This window comes from Pipistrellus hanaki, assembly GCF_964339955.1.
Source record: "Pipistrellus hanaki genome assembly, chromosome: 11".
In the NCBI taxonomy this organism is placed as follows: domain Eukaryota; kingdom Metazoa; phylum Chordata; class Mammalia; order Chiroptera; family Vespertilionidae; genus Pipistrellus; species Pipistrellus hanaki.
In genome coordinates, this window is record NC_140513.1 from 26,008,213 (window position 1) to 26,020,909 (window position 12,697).

General features: G+C 51.9%; 2 protein-coding genes across 2 annotated transcripts; both read left to right on the plus strand.

Annotated features, from left to right (window-relative positions):
• Positions 1–225: 225 nt before the first annotated feature.
• Positions 226–6,972, plus strand: OR13J1 (olfactory receptor family 13 subfamily J member 1). The gene is made up of 2 exons (XM_084898178.1): positions 226–572; positions 3,805–6,972. The coding sequence occupies exons 1-2, from the start codon at positions 551–553 to the stop codon at positions 4,743–4,745; spliced, it is 963 nt and encodes a 320-aa protein (XP_084754304.1). The 5' UTR covers positions 226–550; the 3' UTR covers positions 4,746–6,972.
• Positions 6,973–10,780: 3,808 nt separating this feature from the next.
• On the plus strand, positions 10,781–12,684 carry LOC311629780 (olfactory receptor 13C7-like). Its single transcript, XM_084898177.1, has one exon. It carries the CDS (start codon positions 10,834–10,836, stop codon positions 11,815–11,817), a length of 984 nt encoding a protein of 327 aa, XP_084754303.1. The 5' UTR covers positions 10,781–10,833; the 3' UTR covers positions 11,818–12,684.
• Positions 12,685–12,697: the final 13 nt, after the last annotated feature.

Genomic DNA, 12,697 nt, shown 5'->3' on the forward strand with positions numbered 1-12,697 from the left:
TCTGCGTAATTAGGTCTTTGGGACATCATCCCTGAAGCACCCCAAAGTTTCTAAGTTGGGCACTTTCCCCCTCTCCCTCTAAATTGCCTGGGGGATGGTGCAGTCCCTTGGCGCACAGGGAGCTTTGAAAGGCGCCGCTTTCGTTTTGCCTGCTCCCCAGAAGGCTGTCACCCAGGATGGAGCGGGTAGCTGTCCAGGTCAGGGAGTCCCTGGCTGCCCACAATAAACTACTGGGGACCCCATTCAGTCTCAAGCCTAACAGAATTTCCTAATCCTTCAAACCTGACACACTTCAGAGAACCCCACTGAAGTCTAAGCACTTTGTCTAATTCCACCAAATTCTAAAAGTTCCACTTAATGTTATCAAGTTGCAAACTCTTCACTGAATTCTACGGAAGTCTAGGCACGGTTTGGAAAGCTGGGTCAGCATGAAACCCCATGTCCTCCCACCAGGGTTTGGGCCTGTTATTTGACCTACGTTTCTCCAGCTCCAGCCACAGAAGGTCCCCAGTCTCACACCCTCTGAAACCTCTCTCAAGGAGGCCGCAAGATGCATCTGGAAGAGCCTGAAGGTAAGTGAAAAAATGGGGATGTGGGGCAGTGGAAGGGGTCTAGGCTGGGAGTCAGGATCCCAGGGAATTACTGGAGCCTTGGCTTCCCGCTCAAACTCACTGTGTGATGCTGGGCAAGCCCCTTCCTCTCTCTGGGCCTCCATTTCCCCACAGAAAACAAGGGGCTGGCCTTGCTGGTCTGGATGAGCCCTCCCAGTTCCGAGGTGTTTGGCAGCCTGCTCATTCCCAATTTGTCTTAGCCCCAGGAAGTCACAGACAGGAAGAAGTTGGCTGTGGCCAGGCTGGGAGCTTCAAGTTGGCCTTCAGAACCTGGGTGAGAAGAGGTGGCATCCCTGTGGGCTGGCAGGGACAGACAACAGGCAGGAAGTTAGGGAGAAAGGTGAGCACTTAGAGGTGCAGACACAGGGCTGTGGGGCACAGGAGAGAGGCTCAGGGTGGCCGGGAGAGGATAATGGCTCCCCAGGGAGGAGGCATTTGAACCGGTTCTTGCAGCCAGGAGAGAAGTGAAGGCAGAATGGCCACTGTGGGCTCTGCACACAAGCCCCCTATCCTGCTGTGGGAACCAGAGCTCCTCAGCCACATCCTTTCTGACCCTCTTCCCAAAGGCCCCATCCCCCAGCGAGGGCAGGGAGGGCAGGGAGGCGCAGGTCCTCAGCACTCCCTGGAAGGCAGACAAGACACTCAGCTGGTTTGGTGCCTCTGTCCCTGTTCTGAGGTTCCTTTGCCCTCTGGGTTCACCCCAGGCAGAGTTTGCTTCCCATCCTCAGGGCTGTTCCTTCTCTAGTGACATTTCCATGGCCGGGCCGGTCTCCACAAACCTCCTCCCAGAGAGAAGCAGCCCTTCAGTCCTCTGACACCCTGGCCACAGGTCCAGGGGTCTGCATGATTGGTTCCGTATGTGCGTGTGTGTGTGTGTGTGTAAGAGAGAGCAAGAGTGAATGCCTCTACATATGTGCATACTCTCATTGGAATGACTGTTCATGTACACACATGAGCCTATATGTGCATGTAAACACTTAGGCACATATGTGTGTACCTGGGTGTCAAACAGGTGTTTGTGCACACACATATAGGTAGGTGCATATGTGATGACCCTATGTGAGTGTTTTCCAGCAGGTAGCTAATGGCTGCAGATGTTTGCTAGGATTTAGGGGATAAACTATTGTATGTGGAGCCATACAAAGAGGAGGCTGTGGCCTGACCTAGTCCCAGGGGCTGCAGGAAAGCACACCACCACCTCTGTACCTCACCCCAGCCCTGGCACAGTGCCTGCTGCCATTGACACTCTGCTACATGCGGTGCCTCTCCAGGAACCCAGCCTCAGAGTTTCCCAGCTGAGTCCTGGAGGAAGCTCAAAGCTCATCCTCCCCTGACCCCGCAATGTCTCTGCACATTATCAGGCTGAGGCAAGACCTTCTGTCTGAAGTCCAGAGCTAGGTCAGAGCTCTCCTTTCTGCATAAATGGCCCTTTATCCCCTGAAGTAGGGTCCAGAGCTCTGCATGAAAATATGTCTGTGGGAGCAATGGGCTTCCTGTCACTGGAGGCAGGCAAACAGAAGCAGGATGAGGCGAGGCATGGAAATGGGAGAAGCTTTCTACCTGGGAATGATTTGGATTCAGTGACCTGTGTCCTCAGTTGTTCTCCTAATGCCTAGCATGATGTCTGTATATAGTAGGAACTCAATCACTTCTTGATTCTAGAAAGAACAAACACAGGAGGACTAAAAGAAACAAATGGTCTCATGCAAGGGAATCACTGACAGGAACTGGTGCTTGGTCCAGACCCAGGCTTGGGCAGTATGGCCGTGGGTTTACTGACACCGTGCCAAGAACCCGACACACGAAGGAAAGACTGAATCTTGCTCCTCAGCTAGGGAGAATATTGTAGGGGGACATCAGAGAAGGGCATCCATCTAGAGCAGGGGTCTTCAAACTACGGCCCGCGGGCCACATGCGGCCTGCAGAGGAGTCTGATCCGGCCCGCCAGGTTTTTTGGGCAGTGAGCACAGCCGAGGTGTTACAGTAGGAATTAGTAGTTCATATAGTCCGGCCCTCCAGCTCTCTGAGGGACCGTGATCTGGCCCCCACTTTAAAAAGTTTGAGGACCCCTGATCTAGAGAAACAAAAGAACCGCCATCATTTGGGACTTGACAGAAGCAAACAAGTGCCCTGAGCATGCTGTAGCTGTCGCAGTGCTGGCAGGGACCCATTTTGTGACCTCAGTTTCCCCACCTGCTCAATGGGAGCTTTGTGGAGATGACCTCTCAGGGTGCTTTCCAGGCGGATGCCCTAGAATTCATAAGCTCAAAGCACCTCTGGCTCAGGCCGAGACAAAAACAGGTTTGGAGCTGAGCTAAGAGGTCCATCAAATTTTAGCTCAAAGGCCATGATAAAAGCAGATTCTGGAGGTCAATTTACACACAGTAGCTGATGAAGCAGGTTCTATGGACAGGAGGTGGGGGAGAGGGAGGAGGAGAGCAGGTGGACCAGCCCACTGAGCTCAGAGGCCAGCAGCCCCTCCAGTGCAAGGCACAACGTATGCTTCATGCATGGAGATGAGAGCTGACCTAAAGAGACAAGTCAGATTTCTGCAGGGTGAGGGATAGAGGAGGGCATGCCGGTAGTGGGAACAGTGTAAAGCAGAGCTCAGAGGCTTCCTCAAATCAGGAGGACCCTCAGACACAAGCTAGCCGACTGGTTCTCAGAGTGTGGTACCTTGTCCAACAGCGGCAGCATCACCCAGATCTACTGAGTCAGAAACGCTGGGGAAGGAGCCCAGCAATGTGTTTTAACAAACTTGCCAGGTGATTCTGGGGCAAGTGAGGATCTCTGGTCCGGCCCATGGAATATTTTTCTATAGGAGGTTGATGGATGCTCTGTAAAAGGAAGATCCATGGTCAAATAAACTTAAGCATTACATATTCTACACTGCTTTTAGAGTCACAGATCACACTGGCATAGTAAAGGCTCTAAGAAGTCCTGAGAAGAGCTTTATTTTGATTAATCCAATGTTGTCTCAATTTGATTTTTCAGTTTGCCTACTAACATTTCCATTCACACTCAGTGAAATGCTGATCTAAATCATTTTTCCCGTTGATAAATTGCAGCCCAGAGGTACAGGGATTGCCCCAAGTCACAGAGAGAGTGTGTGTGGGAGCAATATGCCTCATCCCAAAAGAGGCTGTGTGTGTGAGCTCCCCACCATCCTACACCCTCTCTCCCTCCACTGCAGCTGTGGAGCTGGCCAATGGGACAGAGGTCTCCGAGTTCGTTCTGAAAGGATTCTCTGGCTACCCCTCCCTGGAGCGCCTGCTCTTCCCTCTGTGCTTGGCCATGTACCTGGTGACTCTGCTGGGGAACGCGGCCATCGTAGCGGTGAGCATGCTGGATGTCCACCTGCACACGCCCATGTACTTTTTCCTGGGCAACCTCTCCATCCTGGACATCTGCTACACGTCCACCTTCGTGCCCCTGATGCTGGTCCACCTCCTGTCGGCCTGGAAGACCATCTCCTTTGTTGGCTGCGCAGTCCAGATGTGTCTGAGCCTATCCACAGGCTCCACGGAGTGCCTGCTGCTCGCCATCATGGCCTACGACCGCTACCTGGCCATCTGCCGGCCACTCAGGTACCCGGTGCTCATGAGCCGGCGGCTCTGCTTGTTGCTGGCAGGAGCCGCCTGGGTCCTCTGTCTCTTTAAGTCAGTGACTGAGACGGTCATCGCCATGAGGCTGCCCTTCTGTGGCCACCGCGTGGTCAGTCACTTCACCTGTGAGATCCTGGCGGTGCTGAAGCTGGCATGCGGGGACACGTCCGTCAGCGAGGCCCTCCTGCTGGTGGGCGCCGTCCTGCTGCTGCCCGTGCCCCTGGCATTCATCTGCCTGTCCTACACGCTGATCCTGGCCACCGTCCTGAGGGTGCCCTCGGCCGCCGGGCGCCGCAAGGCCTTCTCCACCTGCTCGGCGCACCTGGCTGTGGTGCTGCTTTTCTACGGCACCGTCATCTTCATGTACATGAAGCCCAAGCGCAAGGAGGCCGGCGTCTCTGACGAGGTCTTCACGGTCCTCTACGCCGTGGTCACGCCCATGCTGAACCCCGTCATCTACAGCCTGAGGAACAGGGAGGTGAAGGAGGCCGCCAGGAAGGTGTGGGGCAGGAGGTGGTCCTCCACGTGAGGGAGGGCCTGCAGGTCAGGAGGCGAGGCCTCGGGTGCCTGAAGTGAGGATGGTGTGGAGCATGGGGCTGTGTTTCTGGAATCTTCATCCCATAAAGGCAGCACCAAGTCCCACCGATGTGCAGAGAATAGCTCACATCCCCCTCTCTGCTCCTTCCCCAGTGTTGCCCTTGGCCAGTCCTCGGTATCACTCCCCACATGTTTGCCAGCCTCCTGGCTGGCCTCAATGCCAGTCTTTATTTTTTAAAATATATTTTTATTTTTATTGATTCCAGAGAAGATGGAGAGATAGAAACATCAATGATGAGAGAGAATCACCGATCGGCTGCTTCCTACATGTGTGGAGCTACCTGGGCATGTGCCCTGACTGGGAATCGAACCATGACCTCCTGGCTCATAGGCTGACTCTCAACCACTGAGCCACACCGGCCGGGCCACATTCCAGTCTTCCTCCTCTTTCCAATCTCTCCTCTTAAGGGCAGCCAGAAGATCTTTTTAAAAAGCACATGTGATCATGTCACTCTCCTGACTGAAACCCCTAAATGGCTTCCCACTGCTCTCAGGACGAAATGCAACCTCTTCAGTGAGCATTTGAGGTCCTGACCAATCCCGTAGCCCGTCACCCACATTCTCACTCCCAATAGCCACACACACCAGCCAAGTGGGGCCTCGGTGATACCCAGCCCTGCCCCGCTCGGTGCTCTTCTTGGTTCTCCCCACAAAGCGGCCCTGGCCCAGCACACAACTCCATGTGTAAAAGGAGTGCCTAACCCTCAAGGCCCAGCACAGGTGCCACCTCCTCCTGGAAGCCCCCCACTTTGCTCCTGTTGCTCTGTTTTCAGTATTACTGTCAGGGCAGAGTGTGTCGAATTCCACTCTTTTCCAAAGCTCCACCCTGCCCTAACCCAGGCCTCTCATAGGTTTCCTCAATAAACAAATGATAGTGTCAATGTAGGGAAACTAATGGCAGAGCCTGGGGTTCTCCCCAAATCTGAGCAGAGCCGAGATGGAGTGCACAGATGACAGGCAAGGCCTAGAGCCACTGGGAGATGACAGTAGAGGCAGCGATGAGGCGTCAAGTCCAAGATTTCGAGGCCTGCCCAGCTGCCAGGACACAGTCACCTGGAGCGGCCCAGGGCCTGGACTCCCCCGTCTTCCCTTAGCAGCAGCAGCAGCCAGTACCTCCCTGTGCAGCATCCAGGCCTCACCTGGCTTTGGGGAGGCTTGCTCTACTGCTCTTCATCCCATCCCCCGGCATCCTGCCATAGCCAACTCGTCCTGGTGCGCAGCCTCTTCCCAGCTTTCCTTGCTAAGAGCTCAGTGACCACAGAAATGGGCCCAGATTCTCACAGCATCTCCACTCCCTGCCCGCTCTGGCCTCAGAGGCTCCATCTCTACGACGGGAGAGCTGGTCTTGGCCTCCAAGAAGGTAAGCACAGCCCTTGCTGGAGTCCTCCGTTCCCCTCCGTCCCTCTTTCTGCTTCTGTTGGTCAGAACAGAGGCACCGAGGAGAGAAGCACCCTGCTCCCTGCACCTCAACCCTCTCAACCAAGCCAGAGTGAAGGCTGCCAGCCAAGACGTTCTGCTGGGCCTTTGGTGCCACTGGAGGAGTTCAGACTTCATCCTGTGGGCATTGGGGGGTTTACATCACATTTACAGTTAGAAAGGCCACTGGTTATACGCAATTCTCTGCCCATGAAACTGGCAAAGAAATTTTAAAATGTCTATTGTTAATTAAGGTGCATCGAAGTAGGTAATGTCATATACTGCTGGTGGGAATGGAAATGAACTGATATGAATTTCCTGCAGAGTAAGTTGGAGTATGTATCAAGAGACTTAAAAACTTCCAGACCCTTTGACCAACACCTCTACCTCTAGGAATAAGTGTAAGAAGATACAGGCACAAAGAATTGTATACAAGAATATTAATCATGGGATTGTTTATAGTAATAAAAAATTGTAAGAATCTCAATGTCCAACCATAGAAGAATGTTTAAATAAATCCTGGTGGAGTCCAAACCTACATAATTTTACTAATCAATGTCACCCAAATAAATTCAATAAAATTAAAAAAAAAAAACTTTAAAAGAAAGAAACTAAGTGGTCACAATCTTCACCTGTATTCTTGATAAAAATTCCAAAAGCCAAATCATAGCATAATGGAAAATTTTGTGTCAGCTGCTACTTTACTTAAAACAGTATTTTAGTCCCTAAACTGTGTCAACTTATTTTTTGTTGTGGGAAGAAAACAGAAAATTAAAGATAAGGGATTGAGAAGGGAGGAGGTAAAGAAACCTGAAGCCGAAACTGGTTTGGCTCAGTGGATAGAGTGTCGGCCTGCAGACTGAAAGGTCTCAGGTTCGATTCCGGTCAAAGGCATGTACCTTGGTTGAGGGCACATTCTCTCACATCGATGTTTCTAAATCTCTATCCCTCTCTCTTCCTCTCTGTAAAAAATCAATAAAATATATTTAAAAAAAAAAAAAAGAACAAGAAAGAAACCCGTAGACCTCATGTACCTGACTAAATCCCGGACTTAATGGTCCCTCGCAAGTGCTTGTTGGGGTCTCATACCCCAACCAGCAATTTTCTTTTCTTCACATTCCATGAATCCAGGTCCTTACAACCCTGGAAGTAGACAGCCCATTTCACAGACCAGGGGAGCCCTGGTCCCCAAGCCTCAGCCCCAAAAGGGCAGACTGCAATGAGACTCAGACTTCAGATTCTCTGTCCAGTCTCTCTCTTGTGCCCGCCCCAACCCCCTTCCCGGGACAGCACATGGAACCTGGGTCTCTGAAGCCCCACTGCTGCCAAACCTGTATCTTGTGTAGTTGCAGAGTTTGAACTTTAAATTGGCCAGAGACTGCGAAGTCCCTGAAGGCAGGGAGCAGGCAAGCCGTCTACGTGGCAGGCCTCAGGAGGCTGGTCCTCGTGGGCGCAGCCCTGGCCCATCCCAGCCCAGTGTGTCTGCTGGTAATGAACTTGGCAATTCCCAGCTCTGCTCTCGGGCCAGCTCACGTGGCAGCCCACGCCAGCTACCTGCATGCACTAATGCCACTGGGCCAACAGGTAGGAGGTAAGGAGAATCCATAACATGCTGACTCCTCTCAGTCAGTCTTTTTTAGACATGTAAAACTCAGAGTATCTGCTTGGGAAAGAGGACATAATACTAAGAATATCAGCTACCACTTACTGATTCCTTACCATGCATCAGGCTCTGTGCTGAGAGCTTCGCATGCACCATGTCACTGGATCCTCACAATAACCACACAAGGAAATACTGTTCTTACCTCCGCAGTACAGGTAAGGAAGGTAGGGCTGAGGAAACTGTTAGCGAGTGGGACCTGGGATTGGGGTCCTGGTCAGTCTGACTCCAACGCACACTCACCTGCTCTGCTATACAGCAAGCAGGTAGTGGTGCAGGAATCTGAGGTCCCAGCCTGTGAGGGAAACTGGAAACCAAGCTTTCATCTTGCTGGGTCATTCACCTTCCTTATAACATAAGTATGAAATGGTTCGTACTAGACTTATCAGCTAATGAAACTGGCATGATATTTACCTTGAAAAATAACCCTGGGCCTGTTAGACTTCACGATTGGAAGGTGATGGAAGGATGTGAGGATATGTTTGGAGGTTACAGAGTACCAGAGACTGCCTGAGCGAATGCTTCCGCATCACAAAAGGAGAATTTAACCAAGGTCATAGAATCAGAAGAAAGAATCAAACCCAGTTCCCTCACTCCCAGGCCCAGTTCATGGCATCACCCTGTCTCTCAGGGGGTGAATCTGGGGAGTGCAATTAGACAGACACTCCTCTCTCTCTGTGAACCTGATTTCCCAGGGCAGGACAGAGTGAGACAATGGCCGATAGATGCAGTGTTTTTCCTTGTGAGAGTCATTTTATCCAAATACTCAGCTATGTTTCCGGTTCTTCTCTTTCTGAGCATGTGGTAGGATTACACAGGGCCAGTGGGTTGTGGGCGGATGTGAAACACATCTCTACTGCGTCAGAGCAGTTAACTGCTGGTGTGAGATGCTCTAGTGTGTTCTTCCCCAGCCATACCCACTGGTGATGCTCCCGATAGTGGAGCCTCCACCAGCCAGGTCTCTGAGGACGACGGCGTGGAACAGAGCCCCCTGAAAACCTACAGTGGAGGCGTAGCATGAGAAATTCCCTTACTATTTCCCTGATTCAGGATGGAAGAAGGGAAACCATTGCAGGCTCTGGGGAGAGAGGGGGTCATGGCAGACGCTGCCCTAAAGGTCAAACATTTCCACTCTACAGGGGGTGTAAGCCCGACTTCTGGTCATCACCTCCGGGGGTGTCGAGCACACCCCCACAGGTGCTTTATGGCTGCAGACAAATTCTCTGATCTGGAGCCTCAGTGACAACTTGCTAGTGCTGGGCAGCTCCCTGCACCTTTACATGCATTTCCCCCTGAGCTACACAGCATCCCCACTTTTCAAAAGGAAACCGAGTCTCAGAGAGGTCCAGTGACTTGATCAATATCACATAGCCAGTTAGTGCTGACGCTGGATGAAAAGGAAGTTTTTGAATCGTGCCTTGGTTATCTGTTCAGTGACTGCTCTTGGCAGTACTCGCTGTAGGAAGTGCTGAGGGGAAGGAGCCGGCGTCCTGCTCACGGTGCAGTATAGGAGACCGGTACAGAGCCCCTGCCTGAACACAGAGGGAAGGCGAAGGGCTAAAAGCGTCAGAAGAGAGCAGGTGACTGCAGGGAGCAGGAGGGAGAAAAAAGGAGATTACGCTGGGCTCTGAGGAATGAGCAGGAATGGCCCCACTGGAGAAGGGAGGGAGGGCATGCCTACAAAAGGAAAATTCTTAGGCAAAGAGGTAGCACTGGGAAAAGAATGTCTGCTAAGTAGAGGGTGAGCCCTTGTGTACCTACAAACAGGATGCAGCTAAGGAGGGAGGATGAGGGGGAATCCATCCCTGAAGGGCAGACAGGGCTCCAGTGCTGTCACAGGACACTGGCCTTGCAGTCAATCCCACAGGGAAGGGGCTGGAGGTGCTTATATCTTCTGAATGAAAGAGTCACACTCAGTTTCTATTTCTCCTTTAGACCCGAGGTCACCTGGGCCACAAGGCAGCTTTCCAGTTTAACAAGACTGCCTTGGGGACATTTCAGCTTCCTCCTGTGAATCCCTGACACTGGCAATTCCCAAGGAGGCGGTGAGTCCCGCTCCGGACAGCAATGAGAGCACTGGGCAAAGACTGCAGCCTCTGCCCCGCGCTCCCTTTACAAACTCATCAGTGACTGACAATTCGACGAGATGAGGGCAGGGTCTTCCCTCCTGTGTGACATCCGTGCCAGTCCCGTCTATCCTAAAAAGCAATATGGAGGTCAAGGAGGAGCTACTTGGCTTTCATGACCAGGATTAAATCCTGTGGCCAGTGGCTCTACTGGGATACACTGTTTTTTTTAAAATCAACAGAGGGTCTGTGATTCCTTAAGGAGTGATGATCAGAAATCAGGCTTACGCACCCTGTAAGTGGGAATGTTCAACCCTTAAGGCCCAAAAGGAACACTCGGTGAGCACCATCCATCACCACCTGCCTTGCAGAGCTCATCTCACCTAATCCAGGGAAGAGGGAAGTGATAGGTGCGGCCACTTCCTGTCCACTTATTTTTCTTACTGCTATAGCCCCAGAACCTAAACAATACCTTAGCAGAGAGCATTCAAAAATATTCACCAATGAATGAATCTGAAACTATGTGCATGATTCAGCCATAGGAAGCCATAACCTAGAGTTTCCTGTTAACAGACAAGAACTCTAAATTCTAGAGGAGCTTATCAAACATTGTCTCCCGAGCCCACCCTGGGGGAACCACCAAAGAGCTGAAGGGAAGAGAATGTATCTCATCTCCTCTGAGTTAAGTCAGAACTGCAGAGCCGAGAAGGCCAGCTTGCAGACCTTCAGCCTAAGCCTCAGTATACAGTCAGTGAAATTAAATTCCAGAGGTGGGGCTGACCTGCCCCAGGGCATGTATTCAGGCTGCCTGGCTCCAGGGCCAGCTAGAGCTTTTTCCAGCACCTGTGTGGCCCAGGTTTGAAAGGAGGGAAAATGACATGGGTGGGGCCAACGAGACAGCCGTGACAGAGTATGTCCTGCTGGGCCTACGCGGCCACCACGACTTAGAGATGGTCCTGTTTGTGCTCTGCCTGGGCATCTACTCCGTGAACGTGCTGGGGAATGCCCTCCTCATCGGGCTTAACGTGCTGGACCCCCGCCTGCACAGCCCCATGTACTTCTTTCTCAGCAACCTCTCTCTCTTGGACATCTGTGGTACATCCTCCTTCGTGCCTTTCATGCTGGTCAACTTCCTGGAAGCCCAAAGGACCATCTCCTTCCCTGGTTGTGTCCTGCAGCTGTACCTGACCCTGGCACTGGGCTCCACAGAGTGCGTGCTCCTGGCCGTGATGGCATGTGACCGTTATGTGGCCATCTGCCGGCCGCTTAGGTACCCAGAACTCATGAATGGGCAGACGTGCATGCGGATGGCAGTGCTGAGCTGGGGAACGGGCTTTGCCAACTCACTGCTGCAGTCTATTGTCACCTGGAGCCTCCCGTTCTGTGGCCACCGTGTCATTAACCACTTCTTCTGTGAGATCTTGGCAGTGCTGAAACTGGCCTGCGGGGACATCTCTCTCAATGCACTGCTTCTAATGGTGGCCACAGCTGTGCTGTCACTGGCCCCGCTCCTGCTCATCTGCATGTCCTACCTTTTCATCCTTAATGCCATCCTTAGGGTGCCCTCTGCTGCAGGCCGGCGCAAAGCCTTCTCCACCTGCTCCGCCCACCTCACAGTGGTAGTGGTTTTCTATGGGACTATCTCCTTCATGTACTTCAAGCCCAAGGCCAAGGACCCTGACCTGGATAAGATTATTGCATTGTTCTATGGGGTCGTGACACCCTCACTGAACCCCATCATTTACAGCCTGAGAAATGCAGAGGTAAAAGCTGCTGCCATAGCTCTGCTGGGGGGGAAGCTGCTCTGCAGGGAAATGCCCCGCTTTTCCTGTTCTCAACCTCTATCCGGCAGGAGAGTCTAGGTTATGATATGGTGATAACTTCAAAATGTCAGTGGCTTAGGAACCCAAAGATTTATTTCTCATTTGTGCTACAGGCCCTTTAGAGGTTGGCTGGGGAAGGGGTCTGTTCTATCATTATCTTCACCCCTCTGGGACTCAAAAGTAATAGAGCAACTACTGGAACATTGCTGGTCACCATGACAACAGGAACAGAGAAAATGACAAGGCCTGCACTGACTCTTCAAGCTTCCACTCAGAAGTAGCATGCTACTTCCAGGTACATTTTAAGTGGCTTGAAGGTGTGTCTGAGTAGCCAAGGTCTGTCACTGCAGGTGGCACAGAGTGGTAGAGAGCCTTAGGACTAAAAGGGGTTATACAGATAGGACCAGAAATCTGCTCGGCCTGGCCTCCCTGCTCCGCTGACGGAGGGCCAGCTGGAATGATGTACATCTCGGGGGAAGGTGCCATATAGACTGTGATGACCAGAAAGAACATGCTCCCAACATCTTTGCACTACACAAACCCTCGGGACTCAGCTGTGACTTTTGTGGAAAGAGAAGAAATTCCAAATTGACAAAATATAATCTTTCTGGCACTCAGGCAAATGGGGCTCAAAACAGAAGTTACATTCTGGTGATAATTCCTTCCCATTTGAGCTTTGTACCTGCTAGTCCAATTTTCTGGAACCTCAGCTTCCTCCCTTGTTGAGTGTGGGTACCACAAGGGAGATCTGTCTCACTGGTTTGAATCATCTCAAAACACACACACACACACACACACACACACAAACTCACTCACTCACAACTCCCTGTTCCTAGCTGTGCAGCCCGACACAATGGGACTAAAGCCTCAGACAGCAGCTCCAGCAGTTCAGTCAGCTAGGCTCCCATCACCCAAGGTG